Raw genomic sequence first — 25,129 nt, 5'->3', positions numbered from 1 at the left:
ACCGCATCCGCACTTGCTTGCGGATGCTTGCGATTTTCACGCAACCCCATTCATTTCTATGGGGCCTGCGTTACGTGAAAAACGCACAAAGAGGAGCATGCTGCGATTTTCACGCAACGCACAAGTGATGCGTGAAAATCACCGCCGGTGTGCACAGCCCCATAGAAATGAATGTTCAGTGCGGGTGCAATACGTTCAACTCACGCATCGCATCCGCGCGGAATACTCGCCTGTGTGAAAGGGGCCTAAGAGTCATTTTTCTGGCCCAATATATCATCCCTCTATTCTAAGTAGAAAACTAACATAAAATAATAAAATAAAATAATAGTAAATGGGACATGAAGAATTTCTAACTCACTGCCCCTTCCCCTTCCCAATATTATTTGTCTAAAAAGACTTTGATTTAAATTGGTGATTTAAATTCCCTAAAGCAAATATACCCTGCCACACTGTAAGGGCTCATGCTCACGAACATAAGATCACAGATCAGAAACACTATGAAGCACTTCTGTGCGCTTTCTGGTCCGTGCCTCCGCACCGCAAAAAGATAGAACATGTTTTATCTTTGGCTGTAACTTGCGGATCACGGATCCATTCAAGTCAACCTGCAAACACACCAGTACCGAGTATTGTAGGTCCGCAGCTCGGTCACTGAGCCATTACGCTTGTGTGCATGAGCCCTAAAGCTGTAAAGAATTATTGATGGAAATATAATAACTATACTAGCAAATATAATGGAATTTTGTGTTTGGATTTTTAGAGGGTCCCTACTCTGTGCTGTCCGTTTTGCAAAGTTTCCCGAATGAGTCATCTTCTACTTGGTGTTTCTTCTCTCATGATGAAGTAAAATATGGTGTTTTGCTGAAAAAATATTCTGCAACAAACTCCACTTGCACAGTCTATGAATGGCGTGGCGTATTTATAGCTATTCAGGTAGGTATTTGTAGAATATCATCTGAAACCTACCTACGCTGTCACAGCAGCCGTATCTGATGGAGGGTTGTCATGCCAAGGTTACTTACTTAAAAGAAACACTCAGCATGTTACCTGACACGTGATGTAACAGTGAGTTATCCTACTTTTATACACGTGTGAAAATATATAGCCTGTCACCCCCACCATCACCACCATACTAATACTGAATACAAAACACTGTACTAAGGGCAAAGTTGCCACCTTACAGTGACCGTATAGTGGTACATAGATGCCAGTTCTACACAGGAGCTCTGCAATCTAAATAAGTGAATATAGTAGAGTTACATGTCTGATTGGTGTTGTTCACTTTCCCGATTCTTCTCCATCTGGCCCAGACCGCCATTAGTACTTTTTACAGTCACAGCTTGTGCCTGCATAGTGTCACACACAGACATCTTTGGCTTATTACTTTCCACCATCCTTACCTCCAGTGCCCTACATAGTAATAATACTCTCCTTTTGTACTACCATACAATAATGTCCCCCTTTGTGCCTCCATACAATATTAATGTCTCCCTTTGTGCCCCCATACAATAATAATTTCTCCCTTTGGGCCCCCATACAATAATAATATGCCTCTACATAGAAATGATACTAATAATCGTTTAATTTTTTTAGCGCCAACATATGCAGCGCTTAGTTAATACTATGCTCCTTTATGTTAACATACGATAATAATGCTCCCCTATGACTTCCTATATAATAATAATAGTCCCCTTATGCCCTGTACAATTATAGTGTGCCCCTTTTGTGTTGCCATGCAATAATAATTCCCCCCTCTGTGCCCCTACAATAATAATGTGAACCCTCTGTACCCCATACAATAATAACATGCTCCCATACAATAATAATGTGCCCCTTTGTGTCCCCATACAGGGCTGTTTTTAGACAAATTGTGGCTCAGGGCAAAATTAAAAGTGAGGCCCCATCTATTGAAATGGTGTACCATTAACACAGTAATATTCAGCCATTTCAGAATACAGTGGACAAAGTGTGTAGCGTGATCTCTGACGTCTTAAAGGGGCATTGCTAGGGTCGTAAAGGATCAGGTTCACAAGCTCCAAGCTATATATCCCCCACCCACACAAAAAAATAATATGAATATATATAAATATATATATCAAATAATCCCATTATACTAGGATCAAATATTACCACCGTACAATGATGAAATATTACCTCCCATGTTACTGAACAAAACACCTTATTACAAAGACCAGTATACCAATGATACTAATACAGTACACCAAATGAATAACATTACACTATGATCACATATTCCCACTACAAACTGACCAAATAATGTCTATACTGTCAATGCATAAAAACCATTATACAAAGACCAATGTTACTAGGAACTTTAAGTGACCCTGGAAAAAATACTAAAAGTGGCCCCCATTTTGTAGTCAGGTCCAAATTGATGGAAGGCAGGGCCAGCAATAGCATATTGTGGCACATTATACCACCCCAACAGAGCCAAATACCACAGTCCATCACAAAATACTGTCCCAGTAGCACAAAATACATCCCCAAAAATTTCCACTGGCCGGCCATGAGGAGTGCCCAGACGGCACCCTGGGCATCGGCCCACCAGGACATTTCCCTGTAAGATCTTTGGCCAATCCGCCCCTGGTTACCACTATAAATTGACAGATACCAATTCTACACAGGCAGTCTGCAGAGCGTATAAGTGATTTCAGTACAATTACATTCAACGGCTAACAGGTGACGCCTTCTCTGACTGTAGTCGGTCACTTTATCCATCTTTTTCATTTGGCTAAGACCATGACTTGCATCTTAGAGTTGCACAGACTGCTCATCCTGCTGGTAGCCTCAATTCTAGGCTTATGCCTGCCCCATTTGCGCCAGTTACAAACACATTTGCCCCAGTTCTGTTTTGGGACAGAAAGGAAGTTTTATTATTAATAATACCACCAGCCTGACCTAAGATAATAATAACCTCCTGTGAGTCCCCTTACAATAAGCATTTCCACCCTTGTGCTCCAAAATAGTTAACAGTACCTCCTTCACAGATTACAGTGCCCCCTTCTCAGACTACAGTACAGTAACCCTTGGCATATTATAGTGTACCTGCACTATATAGCTTGTAGTTCCCCCTTGGCAGATTACTGTGCCCCGTTTAGATTATACTGCTCCCTTCGCAGATAGTTTGTAGTGCCCTCCATAAATAACAGTGTTCCTTTTTGTCCAGAAAAAAAAGAAATCTTGTTCTAACCTTACCCCGATCCCCCAACGAGTGAAAAGGCTGAGACCTTTTCCAGCCTCGAGCAGTCTGGCACAATGCAGTGATGTCATCACGCCACCTGCGCCCGGTCTCTGATCTACTGTGCAAAGTCCTGTAGACCTGCAACTTTAGTATACGGAAAGTTAGGGCAGAGAATATATTTCTACCTGCTGCTATTACATAAATGTCAACTGAATCAGCGTCTTGAGGACACCGATACAGTTACTGTGCCACTCATCCAATATGTGGCACCAAGCCAAAAGTCCGATGCACCCAGATCTCCAAGAGGATCCTTTGGAGATGTGGGCCCTATACAGTTGCCCAGTTTGTCCCCCTTCCCCCTACCTGCCAGCCCTGTCCCCATACAATAATTGTGATGTGCCCTTTTTGTGTCCTCACACATATAAAAATAACAATAATGTGCCCCTGTGCAATAATAATGTGCCTTTTTGTGCCCCCATATATTAATAATGTGCCCTCTTTGTGTGTGCCCTCTTTGTGCCCCTCCAATAATAATGTGTGTCCCGATACAATAATAATGTGCTCCTTTGTTCCTCTATGCATTTATTATGTGCCCTGTTTGTGGCTCATGCAATAATAACGTCACTCTTTATGTCCTCCTACGAGAGTAATATCAATTCCTGCCCCCTTCTTGCCCTCTTTCACCAAATAAAATTAAAAAAGGAGTGGTAGTGGCTATGATGCAGCTAGTAATACCCACAGTTCATGGTGGCGGCCCTCACTATCACTCTGGCCCCCCTGGGCTGTTCGTTCCTCAGGGCACACTCTGGTTTTGGGGTTCTGCCCGATGCTAGTCGGGGTGCTCATTATGGCAGACGATATAAGGCTGAATACCATTTTACATAAATTATACAAAGTCCATCAATCCCCTGACGTACCAGTCAAAAAATTCATGTATAAATCCTGTTAACATAATTGTCTGCATTCTGTGTTCATACAGGACCTTGTCATTGAAAACCCCGTGCATTGTGCTGCTTTTCCAACCAGTGACTCGCAGGTTGTTGTTATTACAAGTGGAATTGGTAATCGTCCTTCGAATAATGAGGTCTATACATTCACTCGCAAGAATGGATTATTGCTGGTGAATACAATATTATTGTATTGGGATGTTGCAGCTGGTATTAAATACATTCTTTTCGTTCTAGATTTTTTTTAGTACTTACACCAAAATGTTCTTGGTTACAAGAGGAAAAAGTGTACATTGTCTGTGAATGGTATATACTGTACATAGTGTAGGAAAAGTTCTACAGTACTGTATGTTGGCTCAAAATGTCCAATGGGTCAATAGTCAATGAACCTACTGATATATTCCAGCTCTCTACCCTGCTCCGCTGTTCCATTACTTTAGAAGACTGAACCAGCTCCATTCTCTAATTTTAGGAGCACCCTACATTGTATGAAGGTTCCTGAATGCACTAAGAGGACATTATGATAGCCTGCCTTTGGAGGCATGGGCGTAGCTATAGGGGGTGCAGAGGTAGCAGTCGCTACCGGGCCCAGGAGCCTGAGGGGGCCCAAAGACCCTTGTGCCACATAAGAAGACACACAATGCACTGAGGGAAGGGGGGCCCAAGCTGAACTCTAGCACCAGGGCCCACAAGCCGTTAGCTACGCCCCTGTTTGGAGGTATAGAGAGATGTGCCCTAGCCAGCTTCTCCCCGATCTATTCATTATCTGTAGTGTTCCAATCTTTCTTATAGATTTTCTTAGTACTTTTACTGATTACAAAAATACTGGAAAATTCGGTCAGTGGACAGCATTTAGGCGATCTTTAAATGTTAACATAGGAAAGTCAACCACCTTCTGTCAGCTCTCCCAAGGCACTGTGCACCAATTTGTAGTGAGTCCAAATCTCCTAGCCACTTTACTACTAGAACATCTAGGTTCTGCAAATAAAGGCAGATTCGCAATCCAAATAGCTGCCGAATGCAAGTCTAGATCTATGGAAGTCTTTTTGGCTGCCATTCCCTATAGTTACTTTGAATCCTACTTCCAGCTGATGGAGCTCTGATGTTCTATAATGTAGAAGTACGGTGATATACCCAGATAAACACATAACACAGTGAAAGATAAAAGTTGGCAAGCTGTCCATATTTTCGTGAAATGTGTAGGGGTGAAGATTTTGCTATTTGCAGTAGGTTAAATGCAGAACAGCCTCATTCTTGTAGTTTCCTGCTAAGTCTATGCTTTACAACTAATACCTGCTACATATGCCTCCAAATGTAGAAACAGACTCTTCAAGTCCTAGGGACGACCAGTTTAAAGCAGTTCTCACTGGGAATTCAGGAAGATTATCTGATCATTGGAAGTGATACAAGCAGTTCTCAGGTTAGTTATCTTTTGAGTTATGTTATTACACCTGTAAGCCTTAATAGTGTGTCCAAAAGAGAAATTGTCTGTCTGTCTGTCCTTCCGTCTGCTTGTCTGTCTGTCTATTTATCTGTCTCTTCTAGCTGTCTGTCTACCTATCTATCTATCTACATTATCTAGCTATCTATCCATCAGCTTTTCTATCTATCTATCTATCTATCTATCTATCCTTCTCTTCTGTCTGTCTATCTATCTATCTATCTATCTATCTATTCATCTTTCTGTCAATATTTCATTAACTTAACTGTCCGGGCTCCAGCGGCAAGATCTTAAGATTCGGTGCAACCGTGCTGGGAGAGACGCTCTGCGAAGCCGTGTGCTGGAGGAAAACTAGCAGTCCTTGATTATTCAGCTGTTCTGTTCCTTTGTGCTGTGTCTGACTAATGGAGCACCGAGTCATGGACCTATCAGGTGCTGATCCTGGGACTTGGTGCTCTACTTAAATCCCTTGCTGGCAATTCCCCCTTGCAAGATATAGGGTTACTCCCTTGCTGTGCTCGTGGTTCTGTCTGTGAGTGTTTTGGATTGTTTAGTATATTGATCTCGGCTTGCCTCTGATCCTCCTTTGTCTTGTGATTTTGTACTTGTGATACCCGTCTGGTTCTGACTTTTGACTACCCTCCGTCCTCTGACTTTGTACTGTATTGTCCTCCCGGTTTTGACCTGTATCTGTATGCCCCTTCTCTGTGTGGTTGTTTCTCTGTGTCTATCTGTCTTGCGTTTAGCAGAACAGGGAACGTTGACTAATTGCGGACTTGCCACTACAGTTCTGACACTATCTATCTGTCTGTATATTTGTCTCTTCTGAATGTCTATTCTGTCTATCTATCTGCTTATATATATCCAAAAGTATATGGCCATCACATCTACTGTATATGAGCTTTTTGGACATCTCTACATTCCAAACCCATAAAGCCCTTTTGTGCCTCAACTCTTCTGTGAAGGCTTCTTACAAGATTTTGGAGTGTGCTTGTGGGAAATTGGGCCCCGTAAGCCACAAGACCATTTGTGAGGTCAGGGACTGATGTTGGAGGAGAAGGTCTAACTTACAATAAGTGTTCCGATCCATCTCAAAAGTGTTGAGGTCAGGACAGCCTCTTGAGTTCCTCCACACCAGACTTGTCAAACCATGTCTTTATGCTTTGTGCACAGGGACACATGCTGCTTTCCCCAAACTAATGAAACAAAATTAGAAGGATTATCTAGATAGTATCCTAGTGTTTCAATTGTATATTAGCCTGTGATGTCAATTGTATACTAGCCTGTGATGTCTTTTGATTTGTACATGTAGCCTCTGAATTGTAAAGTGGGATATGGTGGTGCTGTATAAATAAAGCTTATGATATTATTTGTATGTTGTAGCCGATAACCTTAAAGGGCTTCTGTCACCCCACTAAAGTGATTTTTTTTTTTTGGGCTGGTGAAATTAGTTATATTGCGATATATCACAATATAATTGTGTCACTTACTTTGATCCAGCAGTTTCTTCAAAAAACGAAGTTTTATCATATGTAAATTCGGTCTCTAACAGCAAGTAGGGCGTCTACTTGCTGGTAGCTGCTGCAGAAATCCGCCCTCTCGTCGTGTTGATTGACAGGGCCAGCCGGGATCTCCTCCTCCGGCCAGCCCTGTCGGCATTTCAAAAATCGCGCGCCTCTGTTGATTCGGCGCAGGCGCTCTGAGATGAGGAGGCTCGTCTCCTCAGCACTCCCTCAGTGCGCCTGCGCCGATGACATCACCGAAATAGAAGACGTCATCGGCGCAGGCGCACTGAGGGAGTGCTGAGGAGATGAGCCTCCTCATCTCAGAGCTCCTGCGCCGAATCCACAGAGGCGCGCGATTTTTGAAATGCCGACAGGGCTGGCCGGAGGAGGAGATCCCGGCTGGCCCTGTCAATCAACACGACGAGAGGGCGGATTTCTGCAGCAGCTACCAGCAAGTAGCCGCCCTACTTGCTGTTAGAGACCGAATTTACATATGATAAAACTTCGTTTTTTGAAGAAACTGCTGGATCAAAGTAAGTGACACAATTATATTGTCATATATCACAATATAACTAATTTCACCAGCCAAAAAAAAAAAAATCACTTTAGTGGGGTGACAGAAGCCCTTTAACAGTATCCTACATAAGCCTAGAACAAATCTCAAAAAAATCTCCCTCCACGAAATTTTGGCAGGTATCATTCTCCAGGTATTTGTCCATCAGACTGCCAGATAGTAAAACATCCACCAGAGTCAAGTGACAATGTGCCTAATACTACTCCAGCCAACACTTGACATTGCTGATTGTGAATTTAGGATTGGGTACACTCACAGTCCAGTGGGAAGTATCTAGCAGATTAGAAATCTTACAAACTGACTTGTGGCATCCTCAAATTGACTTATCACTCGACATTACAACCAGATCTCTTTAATACGTTTGTTCAAGAAGAAAGTCTCCTCAGAAGAGTATAAACAATAATTCTATATTAAAGCCTATGGATTTTGAATGTTCAACAGTCACTTAAAGGGGTTGTACAGCCAGTACATACAGATGTAGCCAAGCTAAACTTGATGGTTAAAGAAGCTATGTCACCAGGTTCAACCCTATTAAACTAGTATACTGCCTGGTAGGGGTTATCATGCTGATTAAAACTGTACCTTTCTTTTGTCTGTATGATAAATAGCTGCAGAGAAATCAGCGTTTTTATTCATATGCAAATGAAAATTTTGAGCACCAGGAGGCGGGGCTGAATCCTTTGAGCACTGCTTTGTAACACTCCCCTGTCCCCTTGATTGGACAAAATATGGCAAAAAATAGAAAGGAAAAGGCGCTCAGTGGATGATACGTATAAACCCGTAGGTGCAACAATTGAATAATTATGCTCACATTTTTGTGTGGTGCAACCATAGGGGTGAGGACGTGTGGATATAATTGGTCGGTGCCGGTGATGTGGTCAGATCCTCACTTTGAGGGGTAACCAACCCTCTGGAGGAGTATATATACTGTAGACGAGAAAAGGAAATGCAGGCTAAGGGTAGCCTGTGTTGTTTTGACACCTTCTGTTGCGATATCACTACCACAATAGGATACAAGAAATGTCTTTTATTTGATGCCAAGGTGACAACTCGTTTCAGAGATACAAAACTCCTTTTTCAAGTCGCATGAGTGACTGTCTCCTCTGCCAGTCCTCCTTTTCCGCTGGTTCGGTTCCTTCCCCCAACGATTAAGTGACAACCAAACCCCCCCCCCCCCCCCCCCGCTAATCAGCTGTTTGTATAGGAGGCGGAGCACATCCTCTTCATTAATACACAGCACGTCGTGTCGCTTGCAGTGGCAGTGAGTTGTAATTACAAGTGCTCGTCCCATTACTTAAATGGAACACTTATAATTACACTGCGCCTCCAAGACGACACTAATGTAATCTTGAAGAGGAAGCAGTGCTTGTATGAGTGCCACTTCCTCTTCAAACAGCTGATCGGTGGGGGGCGTTGGACTCCCACCAATCAGATACTGATAATCTATCCTGAGGATAGGTCATCAATATGTACTGTCTGCACAACCCCCTCAACACGTGAAGATTATCTCTCCAAGTACTTGTGACTGTGCAGTAGCGATGAAAACTATCATAGAGTTATTGTGTAAAATGGAGAAAGTTATGGGGAGATTGATATTGACAATAATGTCGCTGTTGTCTTGCTTTCTCTAGGTTTTTAAATGGAACAATGGTATATTTGTCCAATACCAAAATCTTCCAAGCCCTGGTGTTACAGGTCTAACAGTTTTCACTCGTGGGGAAGCTGTCTACATGGTGCTGTCCCGTGGAGGCTCTGACCAGAATTCTTTGATGTTCTTATGGTCTGATAATCAGTTTGGAAATCCAGAAGATGTGCCAATTACTGGAACTATGGATGTGCAATCTCTAGCTTTTGGGGGAGACATCTACATTGTATTTCTACAAGGTATGCCGGTGGTAAATTTCAGTCCTTCCTAGAATTATATTATGGAAGTCCTGAATATACAGTGAATATCAATTTGACTGTTTCTCCTTAGCCATTGGGTCACAGACTGTACAGCTGCCATCCAATCTCATGGGTATAGTGGCAGTACATAAAAAGGTTAAACTATCTTTTTTTTTTACATTGATTTGAGGTGTATTTTTAAAGCGGTCATCAACCCTACCAGGATATATGCCCGGTAGGGTAGTATAGGGGTGATCCGGGTGACAGAGCCTCTTTAAGACATATTGAAAAATGTAAAACATGTTCATTGCTCTGTTATCCTATTATCAAGTAGTTATTATTAGTAGATGACAGGAATTAACGGTTGCACTTCTAGCCTTTCGAAACATACTGATCTAATGAATGATGTGTCAAATAATAATAATGCTACAAATACATTGTCAGATAAAATTAAGACCTTTCAATTTTCCGTTCTGTTTTTTTTTTTTGTAGAAACAGATTTTATTCATATTTTCCTGTGGGAATCAGGACAGACACTCATTAAAAAACTGCAAGTTATTTCATTTAAAGCTGCGCACACAATTCATACATTTGTCCCGTCATCCGGCCTTGGTAAGCTATACTATTAATGTATGGTGCATTTATGTATTATAGAAGAGAAAGTTATGGGGCTCGGATTATTGTTGCTTGGGTCTTAGCAAGAATATCAGGAAGCTGCAGCAATAGGCTAGGCCGGCACAGTGATTTATGGCCGTGCAACACTTAAAATTCAAGAGGTTTTATGAATTTTGTGAATTCAGTGTTTGTCACACAACTATCGCAAGAATTGTAATCTGCCATATAATCATGGAGCCAAACGATTCTTTCGAATAAAATTTTTTTTTTTTTACTCAAATTCATTAGAATCAGAATTTGTTTAGATTCAATTTAGGGGAAGTTATCCAGAGAGAGATATTTAACATCATTCGGGTGCAAAATTCGGGTACAATTGATTCATATCCAAATCAAATTTCTTGGCCTATTTGGACAAATGGTACCTGAAACAAATTTCAGGAAGTCCTCTCATCTCTACATGGTAGTCATTTGACTAACGCTGTTGAGCCCTTGAACTCCTGGTTACAGTGAAGCCATTAAATGCATTTACATTTTTAAACAATGTAATGGGGCATCTTTTTGGCACGGGCATGACAAATTTGGTGCAACTAGACATTTCTTTACTTAATTTCATGCCTGGCATATATATATACTAACATTTTGCACCAAACGATGGCACATATCTTCAGCTAAGGGTACTTTCACACTTGCGGCACTTTCACCGTTGCCGGAACTGCCTGCTGGATCCGTCTATAAGGACGCAAACTGATAGCATTTGTCAGATGGATCAGGATCCTAATCCGTATGACAAATGCATTGAAATGCCGGATCTGTCTCTCCGGTGTCATCCGGAAAAACTTATCTGAGCATGCGCAGACTGCAATGCCAGATCCGTTTTTCCGGAACACTCGGGGCCGGATCCAGCATTAATGCATGTCAATGGGAAAATGCATGTCAATGGGCAAGTGTTCCGGAATTTTTGGACGGAGATAAAACCAGAGCATGCTGTGGTATTATCTCCGTCCTGAAAAGTCAAAAAGACTGAACTGAATACCAGAAAATAACTGATCAGTTGTATTCTAATGCATCCTGAACGGATTGCTCTCCATTCAGAATGCATTAGGATACAACTGATCAGTTCTTTTCCGGTATTGAACCCCTAGGACGGAACTCAGTGCCGGAAAAGAATAACGCTAATGTGAAAGTACCCTAAGTTTATATATTTTGTGCCACCGCTTAGTACTACTTTTTGTAGAGGTAGGTAGAGATAATAAATTTGGTGGAATTAATTTGTAACAGAATTTTGACACCTTTTGCTTAGTAAAGCTTGCCTGCTGTTCCATGATTATATATGTATTACTGCTATTTGATGTATAATTTGGATGTGACACAGAGTACTGTACTTCTGCACTCCTTTACGGGACACTGGGGACCTTATGTTCTCATTTCAAAACCTAAACAATATTGCAAAAAGACACTGTGAACTTTGCATTTCAGCTTTATTAGACAATTTTTTAATGGGATAATCAATTTAAATCATGTTAAGCATTACACATGTTAGAAGCTGATCTGTTAGAAGTTTATCACTAGAGAGAATATAAAGGTTGAAAAGGACTTTGTCGTCCACAGGTGGCGTCTGCCCACAGATGTGGACAAGATAGCTCGGACCTTGTCCATTCAGCTCTTTCTTATTTCCTGTAATGTTGTGTCCATGGGTGGGGCAGTGATGGGGAGTGTGTGGCGGGAGGAGCAATAAACTAGCTGGGCATTGTTAGGGGCGGTGCTGGAGCGGTGACAGAGGAAGGAGAAGTGCATCATGGGTTTGGTTGAAAACAGCAACAGGAAGTGCTACATACAGGATGTAAAGAAACCAGAAAAAAAATGTTTACATGTTGACAAAGGGTCAGGAGAGTCCAAATTGAAAAAGAAAGATGTACACCAGGTAAGGAACTACATGTGCATATCTGTTAAAACCATGGTAATCCTGGAAAATCCCTAAGAACTTCCTGTATATAAAAAGTAAAGGTCATCACATAGAGTACAATCAAGTAGATCAAGGAACATATCTTTTCATTTTTTGTTTCATTTTTTGTTTCTTTTTAAGCTCACCTTTTAATTGCTGGTGGAAATATATCTGAATTGTATCGCTTGAACTCTGAAAGGGGACAGTTTTCTCCATTACTGGTGGCTCCACCCTCTAAACAGTTGATCTCCTCTACTGTCTTCTCCTTAAATGTGTCCAAAACCATCATATCCTTGGCTGGAGATTACCACACACAGATCTTTGAGCTAACTTCAGTGTCTAATCAATCTGATTTCATACCAAGGTAAATGCCAGCTGTCTAATGGGGAACTCTTAGGCCTCTTTCACACTGGCGTTTTGGCTTTCCGTTTGTGAAATCTGTTCACAAGCGGTCCAAAACGGATCAGTTTTGCCCTAATGCATTCTGAATGGAAAAGGATCCGTTCAGAATGCATCAGTTTGCCTCCGTTCCGTCTCCATTCCGCTTTGCTGTCTGTCTGACGAAACTGAGCCAAACGGATCCGTCCTGACACACAATGTAAGTTAATTGGGGACGAATCCGTTTTCTATGACACCACTGAAAACGGATCCGTCCTCCATTGACTTTCAATAGTGTTCAAGACGGCTCTGTCTTGGCTATGTTAAAGATAATACAAACTGATCAGTTCTGAACGGATGCAGACATTTGTATTATCTGAACGGATCCGTCTGTGCAGATCCAAGACGGATCGGCACCAAACGCGAGTGTGAAAGTAGCCTTAAAATACATTGAATACAAATGCTCATTGTGAATATTATGTCACTTAGGCCTCATGCACACCACCGTTGTGTGCATCTGTCTCCGTTGTTCCGTTTTCCGTGATTTTCTGCGGACCCATTGACTTTTAATGGGTCCGTGGAAAACTCGGAAAATGCACCATTTGTCATCCATGTCCGTGATCCGTGTTTCCTGTCCGTCAAAAAAATAGGACCTGTCCTATTTTTTTGACGGACAACAGTTCACGGAGCCATTCAAGTCAATGTGTCCGTGAAAAAACACAGCGGCACACAAGATTGTCATCCCCGTCCGTGATCCATGTCCGTTTCTTTCCTATCATTTCAAGTCAAACTTGACTTAGATTTTTTTTTAACTTTTCTGGTCTGGTGATCCTCCAAAAATCAAGGAAGACACACGGAAGAAAAAACGGACACGGATCACGGAACAACGGAACCCCGTTTTGCGGACCGTGAAAAAATACTGTCGTGTGCATGAGGCCTAAGTAAAAGGAATGCATTAAGCTCTATCCACATTGCATCTAAACCCTTTGCATATAAACCAGAAAAGCTCTTCACATATATGTCAAATGTATCCATAGGGCTGCATTCATCTGATGGAGGCCAAAAAAACTGTCCTTTTGGCCTCAGTCATGATAGCATGTGTTAGTATATATATACAGTGGATATAAAAAGTCTACACACCCCTGTTAAAATGTCAGGTTGCTGTGATATAAAAAAATTAGACAAAGATAAATTATTTCAGAACTTTTTCCACCTTTAATGTGACCTATAAACTGTACAACTCAATTGAAAAACAAACTGAAATCTTTTAGGTGGAGGGAAGAAAACAAAAATGTGGTTGCATAAGTGTTCATAACTGGGGTTGTAGCTGTGTTCAGAATTAAGCAATCACATAAAAAATCATGTCAAATAGGAGTCGGCATACACCTTCCATCATTTAAAGTGTCTCTGATTAACCCCAAATAAAGTTCAACTGCTCTAGTTGGTCTTTCCTGAAATTTTCTTAGTCGCATCCTGTAAAGGGAGAATATTAATCACCAATATTTATGCAAATATCGATAATTAATATTCATAAATAGGAGGAACCGTCTATTGATGACTCCGCCTATTTATACCTTTGTATAACAATAACACAATACCTTCGCTATGCTTTACACTAATCACTACGCTAGCTGCATGCGCCTTACTAAACTAACTATCGCTAATAACTACACGTTACACAAATAGTTGTACATAAAACAGTATTTATTACCAACAATACACTACGCACGCAATACACTAACAATACAGCACTAAATATACAGTACTAAACTACACTACACGTTCCCAAATTCCACCTATCAACTAACTATACAGTTCACACATACAAGTATTAACAGCCCACCCACCTGGTACTATTTACTATCCCTTATGGGGTACGACAAGGGTTAACTATGGTCTAACAAGGGTATACTACAAACACAGATACGGTAATAGGGGTGAGGTATCCAGGGGTAAGCACAACAGGGTTAATCAGGGACCAGGGTGAATCAGGGGAATCAGGAATACCACAATGTAAGGGTTAATCAGGGGTGGTCACAGCAAGGGTATCAGGGACACTAACAAGGCAGGGACTAGGGTAAATCAGGGCACAAAGTTAGGGTTAATCAGGGGTGGTAAGCACAGGAAGGGTATATAGCAAGGCAGGGAAATCAGGGGTTATAGAGTTATAGGGTTAACAAGGGGCAGTATGGGTTCAGGGATTTAAAGGGTAAAACATTAGTGGGATAGTGGTAGGGATCAGGGGTATAATGAGGGGGTGATACTTAGGGTTTATTGCTCGTTCGTCCAGGGGTTCTGCTCGTTCGTCCAGGGGGGGTCTGCTCCTTCTGAGGAGGGGGCGGCACGGCTCTTCCTCCTGAGCGCAGGAAGCGCTCTCCTTCAGGAGGGGGGGGGGGGGGTCCGGTCGGCCTTCTCTGAGTGCCGGTTGCGCTCTCCTTCAGGAGGGGGGGTCCGGTAGGGGTCTTCAGCCGGAGGGGGGGGCGCGCTGTACTGAGCGCCGGTCGCGCTCTCCTATCAGGGTGGGGGGTCCCGACCCTTTCTACCTGAGTGCAGGGGCCGCCGGATATTTATCCCCGGCGGCCCGCACTCCCGCGCCGCCCACTAGGGGGCGCGCGCGCCCGCCCATCAGAGCCACGCGGGCAGGCGCAGTGGCCTTTGTCCGGTCATTCTGATGCAATCAACCAGATTGCATCAGTGTGAATGCTTGGGGCACATTCACACTGATGCACCTGGTTGTAGATATTGGGGCCTATGGATATGGGGGCATGTATCTTATTATTATAAGGGGGCACAGCCCTTACATTACAAGGGGGCACAGCCCCTACATTACAAGGGGGGCACAGCCCCTACATTATAAGGGGCACAGCACATATATCCCACAGGGGCCACCATGAGCCCCTGTGGTTCACTAAGGGCAGATGTGCGCAGATGCTGGGCACATCTGCGCACATCCTCCTATAAAGTGATTAATGCATGCATATATATTATACATGCATGCACGTGTTTGCATGCATATATGTATATATATATGCATGCGTCTCAACCCTTCCTCAACACATCCCACAGCAAAAGCCATGGTCCACAGAGAGCTTCCAAAGCATCAGAGGGAACTCATTGTTAAAAAGGTATCAGTCAGGAGAAGGGTACAAAAGAATTTCCAAGGCATTAGATAGACCATGGAACACAGTAAAGGCAGTCATCATCAAGTGGAGAAAATATGGCACAACAGTGACATTACCAAGAACTGGACGTCCCTCCAAAACTGATGAAATGACGAGAAGAAAGCTGGTCTGGGAGGCTACCAAGAGGCCTACAGCAACATTAAAGGAGCTGCATGAATATCTGGCAAGTACTGACTGTGTGGTACATGTGACAACAATCTCCCATATTCTTCATATGTCTGGGCTATGGGGTAGAGTGGCAAGACGAAAGCCTTTTCTTACGAAGAAAAACATCCAGCCAGGCTACATTTTGCAAAAACACATCTGAAGTCTCCCAAAAGTATGTGGGAAAAGGTGTTATGGTCTGATGAAACCAAGGTTGAACTTTTTGGCCATAATTCCAAAAGATATGTTTGGCGCAAAAACAACACTGCACATCTCCAAAAGAACACCATACCCACAGTGAAGCCTGGTGGTGGCAGCATCATGCCAAGGGGCTGTTTTTCTTCAGCTGGAACTGGGGCCTTAGTTAAGCTAGAGGGATTTATGAACAGTTCCAAATACCAGTCAATATTGGCTCAAAACCTTCAGGCTTCTGCTAGAAAGCTGAACATGAAAAGGAACTTCATCTTTCAGCATGGCAACGAACCTAAGCATACATCCAAATCAACAAAGGAATGGCTTCACCAGAAGAAGATTAAAGTTTTTGAATGGCCCAGCCAGAGCCCAGACATGAAACCAATTGAAAATCTGTGGGGTGATCTGAAGAGGGCTGTGCACAGAAGATGCCCTCGCAATCTGACTGATTTGGAGTGTTTTTGCAAACAAGAGTGGGCAAATCTTGCCAAGTCAAAATGTGCCATGCTGATAGACCCATACCCAAAAAGACTGTAATACAATCAAAAGGTGCTTCAACAAAGTATTAGTTAAGGGTGTGCACACTTATGCAACCATATTATTTTATTTTTATATTTTTTCTTCCCTCTACCTAAAAGATTTCAGTTTGTTTTTCAATTGAGTTGTACAGTTTATAGGTCACATTAAAGGTGGAAAAAGTTCTGAAATGATTTATCTTTGTCTCATTTTTTTTTTTTACATCACAGAAACCTAACATTTTAACAGGGGTGTGTAGACTTTTTATATCCACTGTAGCTATATATATATATTTTTTTTTACAATTAATGGATGTTATATGTTTCTACATGCCTATACATTTTCATAAATGCAAGCCTTCCTTCGTATACCTCCAGTCCAGTGGAAGGCTCAAACTCAGTATGCACAGAGTCATCTGGATGCCATGGCCAGAGTCAAGTGGGCTGTCTTCCAGTTTCTATAACGTCTATACAAGTGAGTGGGAGTTAGATGAACAGCATGATACAGCCCGCTCAGCTGTTCGTGTAGCTCTGAACACCTCTAGCCATGGCATCCAGGTGGGTGGGACAAGGTTTGAAGGGGGTCCATACCAAAACGGGAGCACCCCATCAATCTATAAAATGCATCTGTTACAGAAGGAAGGAATATGCTTTTTCAGTTAGGGTATTTAGCAACTTAAACAGATATATTTATAAGACCTGAACAGCATTGACACCTAGATCCCCAGTAATATAAATTAGATTTTTCTACTACCTGTAATCATATTGCAGTGTCCATTATTGAAAATGAACCCAATATAATATTTTGGGGAAAATAAATAGGAAGATTGAGAGCTCCATGGGCATATGCGATTATGGCAAGTCTACCAGTGTTACAAAGATATGACCTTCCTCAGCCATAAATATATTATACTATATAGCGACGCGTGTGAGCCTACATGCTGCAGTAGTATCAATTTAGTATGGACATTTGGTCTTTTCACTGCACTGCTCCACCTTACAGGTAACACTTTTCATGTCAGATTACATAATGCGTAATATGGCATGACAGAAGAATCCTGCACTACAGTAGTTTGCACTTCTCGCTTTATATAGTGTACGTATTAATTCATTTTGCCTTTTTGCATCATTATTTTGTTGTTGTTTTCCATTTTTCTATAGTTTGCTCCCCATAGATAAAGATGCACAAACTGACCTCACACCTGCTGAAGGCAGAAGTGAAAACCATTCTGATTTGATCACCTACAGTATATACTTGTCAGTCAAAATGATTTTGTTTTTGTTTGTTTCTCTGGAGTCCACTGTGTGTTATTATTATTATTATTATTATTATTATTTATTATTTAAGCGCCATTCATTCCATAGCGCTGTACATATGATAAGGGGTGCACATACATAATACAGACAATTGCACTAATCATAAACAAAATGAGTTACAAACTGGTACAGAAGGAGAGAGGGCCCTGCCCGTGAGGGCTTACAATCTACATGGTATGGGAGAAGGACACAGTAGGTGCGGGTTAAGTTGGTCATGGCGGTATAGAGGCAGCAGGGTCACTGGTTGTAGGCTTGTCTGAAGAGGTGGGTTTTCAGGGTGGGTGTTACTCATGCCGTTATATTCATCTTATGCTGTGTATACCTTTCTGCTAGTTCAGGTGAGTTGAAGTTTGAGCCTGGTCAGAGTGAAGCCATATTCGCAGTTAATATCCTCGATGATTCAATCCCGGAGGAGGATGAAACTTTCAGAGTGAGGCTGAGAAACCCAAAAGGAGGTGCAGAGATCGGTGTACATTCCTATGTCACCATAATCATTCCAGCCAACGACAATGCCCATGGAGTTATTGCTTTTGCTCAGGTGATGGCATGATTTTTTTGACTTTCTAATGACACTATTACTATGCTGCATTATATATAAACCCTGTTGTTTTTTTGTAATTTTTAGAACTCATTAATGAAACAAGCAGAAGAGATGGAACGGGACAATCTCATCAGCTTTAGCATTGAGCGTCTCTATGGAACTTACGGCCGGGTTGTGGTAGAATGGCTTGCCAATGGCAGTGTAACTGATATATTTCCTGCATCAGGAGTGGTATGCATCTAATATACTGCAAAATTCCCTATCATATGTCTCTATGAGAAGAGATATAGCATTCTACCTTAAAGGGGTTATCCCATGAATAATGTAAAAAATGAAAATCAGACATCATATAGTCCATGACAATACCTTTCTAAGGGTACTTTCACACTAGCGTTTTTGTTTTCCAGTGTTGAGTTCCGTCACAGGGAGTCAATACCAGAAAAGAACTGATCAGTTTTATCCTAATGCATTCTGAATGGAGAGCATTCCGTTCAGGATGCATCAGGATGTCTTCAGTTCAGTCCCTCCTACCTTTTTTGGACGGAAAAAATACAGCAGCATGCTGCAGTTTTATCTCCGGCCAAAAATACTGATCACTTGCCGGAATGCCGGATCCGGCATTAATTTACATTGAAGTTTATTAGTGCCGGATTCGTCATTAAGTGTTCCAGCAAAACAATAAAGTTAGAACCAGCCCTGTACCTCACATGGATCCAGAGATCTCCCCATTCATTCCTCTGCTAAATTTATATCAGGCTGACAGCTCAAGGGGAGTGTCTGTTCTGCTGCAGCTCAGGGGGCGTGTCCATGCTCTCCCTATCACAGCTCAGGGGGCGTGTCCATGCTCTCCCTATCACAGCTCAGGGTGTGTGTCCATGCTCTCCCTATCACAACTCAGGAGGCAGTTGAAAGATGAAACTGAGCATGTGCGGCCTTCTTAATGAGCTGGTCAAAGAAATAAGAAATTAAGTGGCACCATACAGATCCATTTTATTGAATAACTCAGTAGCTATACAATAATTTTTATTATATGCAATTTCAAAAGTATTCTGATCCAGTTGCTGGTTTGAAAACTGTAGAATATTTGTTGTGGGACCAACCCTTTAAGTATAATAGTTGAACTATAAATCAGATGCTGTTAAAGGCTTTGAAGGCCTTTGCACTCATTTTTTTATTGTTCATAAATGGAAAATGAACCAACTTGGGGAGATCACACAGGCTGTAGATAGAATGGTGGCAGACACAAAGCAGTCTGCAGGAGGAGGAGGTAGAATTGCTTATGTTGTGTGTGAGTGTAGAGAAAAAGGAGAGACAACGCAACAAACTCAGCAGTATAAGGCTACTTTCACACTTGCGTTCGGGGCTCCGCTTGTGAGTTCCGTTTGAAGGCTCTCACCAGCGGCCCCGAACGGATCCGTCCAGCCCTAATGCATTCTGAGTGGATGCGGATCCGCTCAGAATGCATCAGTCTGGCACCGTTTGTCCTCCTCTCCGCTCAGCAGGCGGACACCCGAACGCTGCTTGCAGCGTTCGGGTGTCCGCCTGGTCGTGCGGAGGCAAACGGATCCGTCCAGACTTACAATGTAAGTCAATGGGGACGGATCCGTTTGAAGTTGACACAGTATGGCTCAATTTTCAAACGGATCCGTTCCCCATTGACTTTCAATGTAAAGTCAAAACGGATCCGTTTGCACTATTATGAACAAAAAAAACAAAAAAAAATTTTTTTTTTTTTTTTTTTTTGTTCATGGTAATGCAAACGGATCCGTTCTGAACGGATCTAAGCGTTGCATTATAGGTGCGGATCCGTCTGTGCAGATACCAGGAATGAAGCTGTGCTAATATATGAGAACTAGTGAAGATAGCAGCATCCTGGATCCACATCCAGCATGTATTGCTGGAAGTGACACATCTGCATGAAAAAAGTTTACAACTAAGAGCAGGTTGCAAACTGAATATTAGAGGGGTGAACGTGAATAAAGAAATAAATATTGCATCCTGCAACTTGTCTTATGTAACTTATGCAACATCTTTTTTTTCTGTGTCAAATGTATCCAAAGCCCTTAAGCTTCATCACCATGACCAATTCAATACATTGCAGAGGCTATACATTTCCAACCTTACTTTTAGTTTAAGTATGGCTCTGCATTAGTGATGATCGAGCATGCTCGGCCGAACACCTGTTCGGCTCGAGCATCTCGATGCTCAGCACATGGCGGTACTCGGCCAAATACCACATGTGCTCGAGCGCAATGCTCGTGTTTCCTCCCCGCACATTTCTTGGCTGCTATTCAGCCAATAAACGTTCAGGGAGCTGCTGGCACTCACTGTAATGCAGTAGCTATGTTGGCTACTGGCATTAAAGTGATTGGCTGGCCGGAACGCGTCATCGGGTGCTATAAAGGACCCCATGACACGTGTTCGGCTCAGTCTTAGTCAGGGAGAGCTGAACATAGAAAGGGAAAGACAGTGTAGGGAGTGTTATTGGAAGATTTTTATTACAAAAACTTTTCACAGACCCAAAAGTCCTTTTAAGGACTATTGCATGTGACAGCAATATATGTTTGTAGCGCAACCTGCGCTAAATTGCTCAGTCTTAGGGAGAGCTGTGCATAGAAAGGGACAGCGTGTAAGGAGTGTTATTGGAAGATTTTTATTAGAAAAACTTTTCAGATACCCAAAACTCCTTTTAAGGACTATTGTGTGTGACAGCAGCAATATATATTTTTTAGCGCATCCTGCGCTAAATAGCGTCTGATAGGCCGCTGCAGACAGTTAAATTATCCGCGCAACATCTCCTGTGTAAAGTGTGTGCATCCCTAAAATATCAGTGACATCCAGTGTACTTTTTCCGTAGACGGTGTCCGCTGCGTACAGTTAAATTACTGCTCCAAATCTCCTGTGAAAAGTGTGCATATCCCTAAAGTATCAGTGACATCCAGCGTACTTTTTCCATAGACGGTGTCCGCTACAGACAGTTAAATTATCCTCACAACATCTCCTGTGTAAAGTGTGGGCATCCCTAAAATATCAGTGACATCCAGTGTACTTTTTCTGTAGACGGTGTCCGCTGCAGACAGTTAAATTATCCGTGCCACATCTCCAGTATAAAGTGTGCGCATCCAAAAAATATCTTTGACATACAATGTACTTTTTACGTAGATGTAATGGACAGTGACATTACCAGTGGTACCTCTCCTGTATAACTTTTCCTCATCCCAAATACCTGTGACATTCCCTGTAATTTTTTATTAGCCACTGGTGACAGCATTGACATTATCTGCGGGATATCTCCTGTGTGACGTTTCCACATTACAAATACCTTTAAAAAAAAAATTGTGCATACACTTCCAAATCCTAGCATATATCACATTTAAAATGAAGAAGGCGAGCAGTAAGGGACAGGGAAGTGGCCGTAATGCTGATGGTGCACGCAGAGGCCGTGGCCCTGGGTGCGTTGAAACTGTGCCTTCTGCCAGAGCACAAGATAAACAGTGATCCACGATACCTAGCTTCGTGTCACAGTTTGCAGGGCGGCGCAGGACACCACTATTGAAGTCAGACCACTGCGACCAGGTGTTTGGTTGGATCGCAGCAGATAATGCTTCCAGTCAGTTAAGCACCACCCTGTCTTCCACCAAGCCCAGTCTTGATACTCCTTCCCCCCAGGATGGAGAGTCTGGCCAAACAAGTGATCCCACATTCTGACATTCTGAGGAACTCTTTTCCTCACCATTCTACGATGTGGCCCTCTTGCCAAGCTCACTTGAAGAGGGACAGATCTTGTGCCCTAATTCCCAAACTCTTGAGCATCCACAGTCACAAGAAGATGATGGTGGGGAATGGCAATTCATGTTTAATAAGGTGGATGATCTACTAGTTGAGGAAATAGAATTAGATGATCTACTAGTTGAGGAAATAGCTAAAATGACATTGAAGGGGGAAGTTATCGTTATGGGAGACTTCAATCTTCCAGATGTAAACTGGAAAACCAAAATAGCTAGTTCTGCCAGGAGTACAGATATTCTAAAGTCCCTACTGGGATTATCTCTACAGCAAGTAGTGGAGGATCCAACCCGGAAGGAGGCCATTTTAGATTTAGTATTCACAAATGGGAATTTCGTATCTGATATTACTGTAGGGGAAAGCTTGGGATCTAGTGATCACCAGTCAGTGTGGTTTACTATAAGTACAGTGATTGAGTTATACCACACAAAAACAAAAGTTTTAGGTTTTAGAAAAACTGACTTTTCTAAAATTAGATTAGTGGTACACGAGTCCCTATCAGATTGGAACAGTTTCATTGGAGTCCAGGAGAAATGGGACTACTTAAAAGTGCCATTATTGAAGGCAACAGAAAATTGCATTAGGCTTGTCAGTAAAAGCAAAAAAAGGAAGAGACCACTGTGGTACTCAGCAGAAGTGGCCAAAATCATTACAAACAAAAAGATAGCATTTAGGAATTATAAAAAAAACAAAAAACGAGGATGACAGGTAAATTTATAAGATTAGGCAGAGAGAGGCCAAACAAGTTATAAGAGCTTCTAAAGCACAGGCAGAAGAGAAATTAGCTCAGTCAGTGAAAAAAGGCAATAAGACATTCTTCAGATACATAAATGAAAAAAGGAAACTAAAACAAGGAATTACCAAATTAAAAACAAAAGAAGGAAGGTATATGAAAGAAGATAAAGAACTAGCTGACTGTCTCAATGAATACTTCTGTTCAGTTTTCACAAAGGAAAATGAAGGAAAAGGACCTCAGTTAGGAAAGAAGACTAATTAATCTTTTGATGCATGTTTCTTTACAGAGGTTGAGGTTCTAAGTCAGCTGTCTAAAATTAATACAAATAAGTCACAGGGGCCTGATGAGATACACCCAAAGCTATTAAAAGAGCTTAGCGGTGAACTAGCAAAACCATTAACAGATTTAGGCTACTTTCACACTTGCGCTTGATCGGATCCGTTCTGAACGGATCCGATCATATTAATGCAGACGGAGGCTCCGTTCAGTACGGATCCGTCTGCATTAATAACTTAGAAAAAATTCTAAGTGTGAAAGCAGCCTGAGCGGATGCGTTCAGACTTTTAATGTAAAGTCAATGGGGGACGGATCCGCTTGAAGATTGAGCCATATGGTGACATCTTCAAGCGGATCCGTTCCCATTGACTTACATTGTAAGTCTGAACGGATCCGCTCGCCTCCGCACGGCCAGGCGGACAGCTGAACGCTGCAAGCAGCGTTCAGCTGTCCGCATGTCCGTGCGGAGGCGAGCGGAGCGGAGGCTGAACGCCGCTAGACTGATGCAGTCTGAGCGGATCCGCTCCATTCAGACTGCATCAGGGCTGGACGGAGGCGTTTGGGTCCGCTCGTGAGCTCCTTCAAACGGAGCTCACGAACGGACCCATGAACGCTAGTGTGAAAGTAGCCTTATTTAACCAATCACTGGCAACAGGAGACGTCCCAGAAGATTGAAAATGAGCAAATGTTGTCCCCATTCACAAGAAAGGTAGAAGGGAGGAATCGGGCAACTATAGGCCAGTAAGCCTGACATCAATAGTGTAGAAATTAATGGAAACCATACTTAAGGAGAGGATTGTGGAACATCTAAAATCCCATGGATTGAAAGATTAAAAACAGCATGGGTTTACTTCAGGGAGATCATGTCAAACTAATCTTATTGATTTTTTTGATTGGGTGACTAAAATAATAGATGGAGGAGGAGCAGTAGACATCGCTTATCTGGCAACTAAAATTTAATGTTGATAAGTGCAGGATAATGCACCTGGGGCGTAAAAACGCAAGAGCAGAATATAAAATCAGTGATACAGTCCTAACCTCAGTATCTGAGGAAAGGGATTTAGGGATCATTATTTCAGAAGACTTAAAGGTAGGCAGACAATGTCATAGAGCAGCAGGAAATGCTAGCAGAATGCTTGGGTGTATAGGGAGAGGAATTACCAGTAGAAAGAGGGAGGTGCTCATGCCGCTCTACCGAGCACTAGTGAGACCTCATTTGGAGTATTGTGGTCAGTACTGGAGACCATATCTCCAGAAGGATATTGATACTTTGGAGAGAGTTCAGAGAAGAGCTACTAAACTGGTACATGGATTGCAGGATAAAACTTACCAGGAAAGATTAAAGGACCTTAACATGTATAGCTTGGAAGAAAGACGAGACAGAGGGGATATGATAGAAACTTTTAAATACATAAAGGGAAAAGAGGAAAGAATATTTAAAAGAAGAAAAACTGCTACAAGAGGACATCGTTTTAAATTAGAGGGGCAAAGGTTTAAAAGTATTATCAGGAAGTCTTACTTTACTGAGAGAGTAGTGGATGCATGGAATAGCCTTCCTGCAGAAGTGGTAGCTGCAAATACAGTGGAGGAATTTAAGCCTGCATGGGATAGGCATAAGGCCATCCTTCATATAAGATAGGGCCAGGGGCTATCCATAGTATTCAGTATATTGGGCAGACTAGATGGGCCAAATGGTTCTTATCTGCCGACACATTCTATGTTTCTATGATGATGAGACACAGTTGCCAATAACTCACCAGTAATTACTGTCTCAAGGGGTTGAGAAAGAGGATGAGACACAGTTGTCAATCACTGAGGTTGTGGTTAGGTCAACAAGTCAGGAGGATGAGCAGAGTGAGGAAGTGGAAGAGGAGATGGTGGACGATGAAGTCACTGACTCAACCTGGGAATGTGGAAAGCCGAGCGAGGACAGCAGTACAGAGGGGGAGGGA

At 42.3% G+C, this 25,129-nt stretch overlaps 1 protein-coding gene across 1 annotated transcript in view; it reads left to right on the top strand.

Moving 5' to 3' along the window:
- Positions 1–25,129, top strand: part of ADGRV1 (adhesion G protein-coupled receptor V1) — a 522,269-nt gene that overhangs the window by 183,296 nt on the left and 313,844 nt on the right. The window contains 8 exon segments of the mRNA XM_044282697.1: positions 761–933; positions 4,182–4,322; positions 5,468–5,569; positions 9,301–9,553; positions 10,046–10,165; positions 12,252–12,474; positions 18,172–18,376; positions 18,464–18,610. Coding sequence (XP_044138632.1) covers positions 761–933; positions 4,182–4,322; positions 5,468–5,569; positions 9,301–9,553; positions 10,046–10,165; positions 12,252–12,474; positions 18,172–18,376; positions 18,464–18,610 — 1,364 coding nt within the window.

This window comes from Bufo gargarizans, chromosome 1 (assembly GCF_014858855.1).
Source record: "Bufo gargarizans isolate SCDJY-AF-19 chromosome 1, ASM1485885v1, whole genome shotgun sequence".
Classification (NCBI taxonomy): Eukaryota; Metazoa; Chordata; class Amphibia; order Anura; family Bufonidae; genus Bufo; species Bufo gargarizans.
This window is presented reverse-complemented; position numbering and strand designations above follow the sequence as displayed.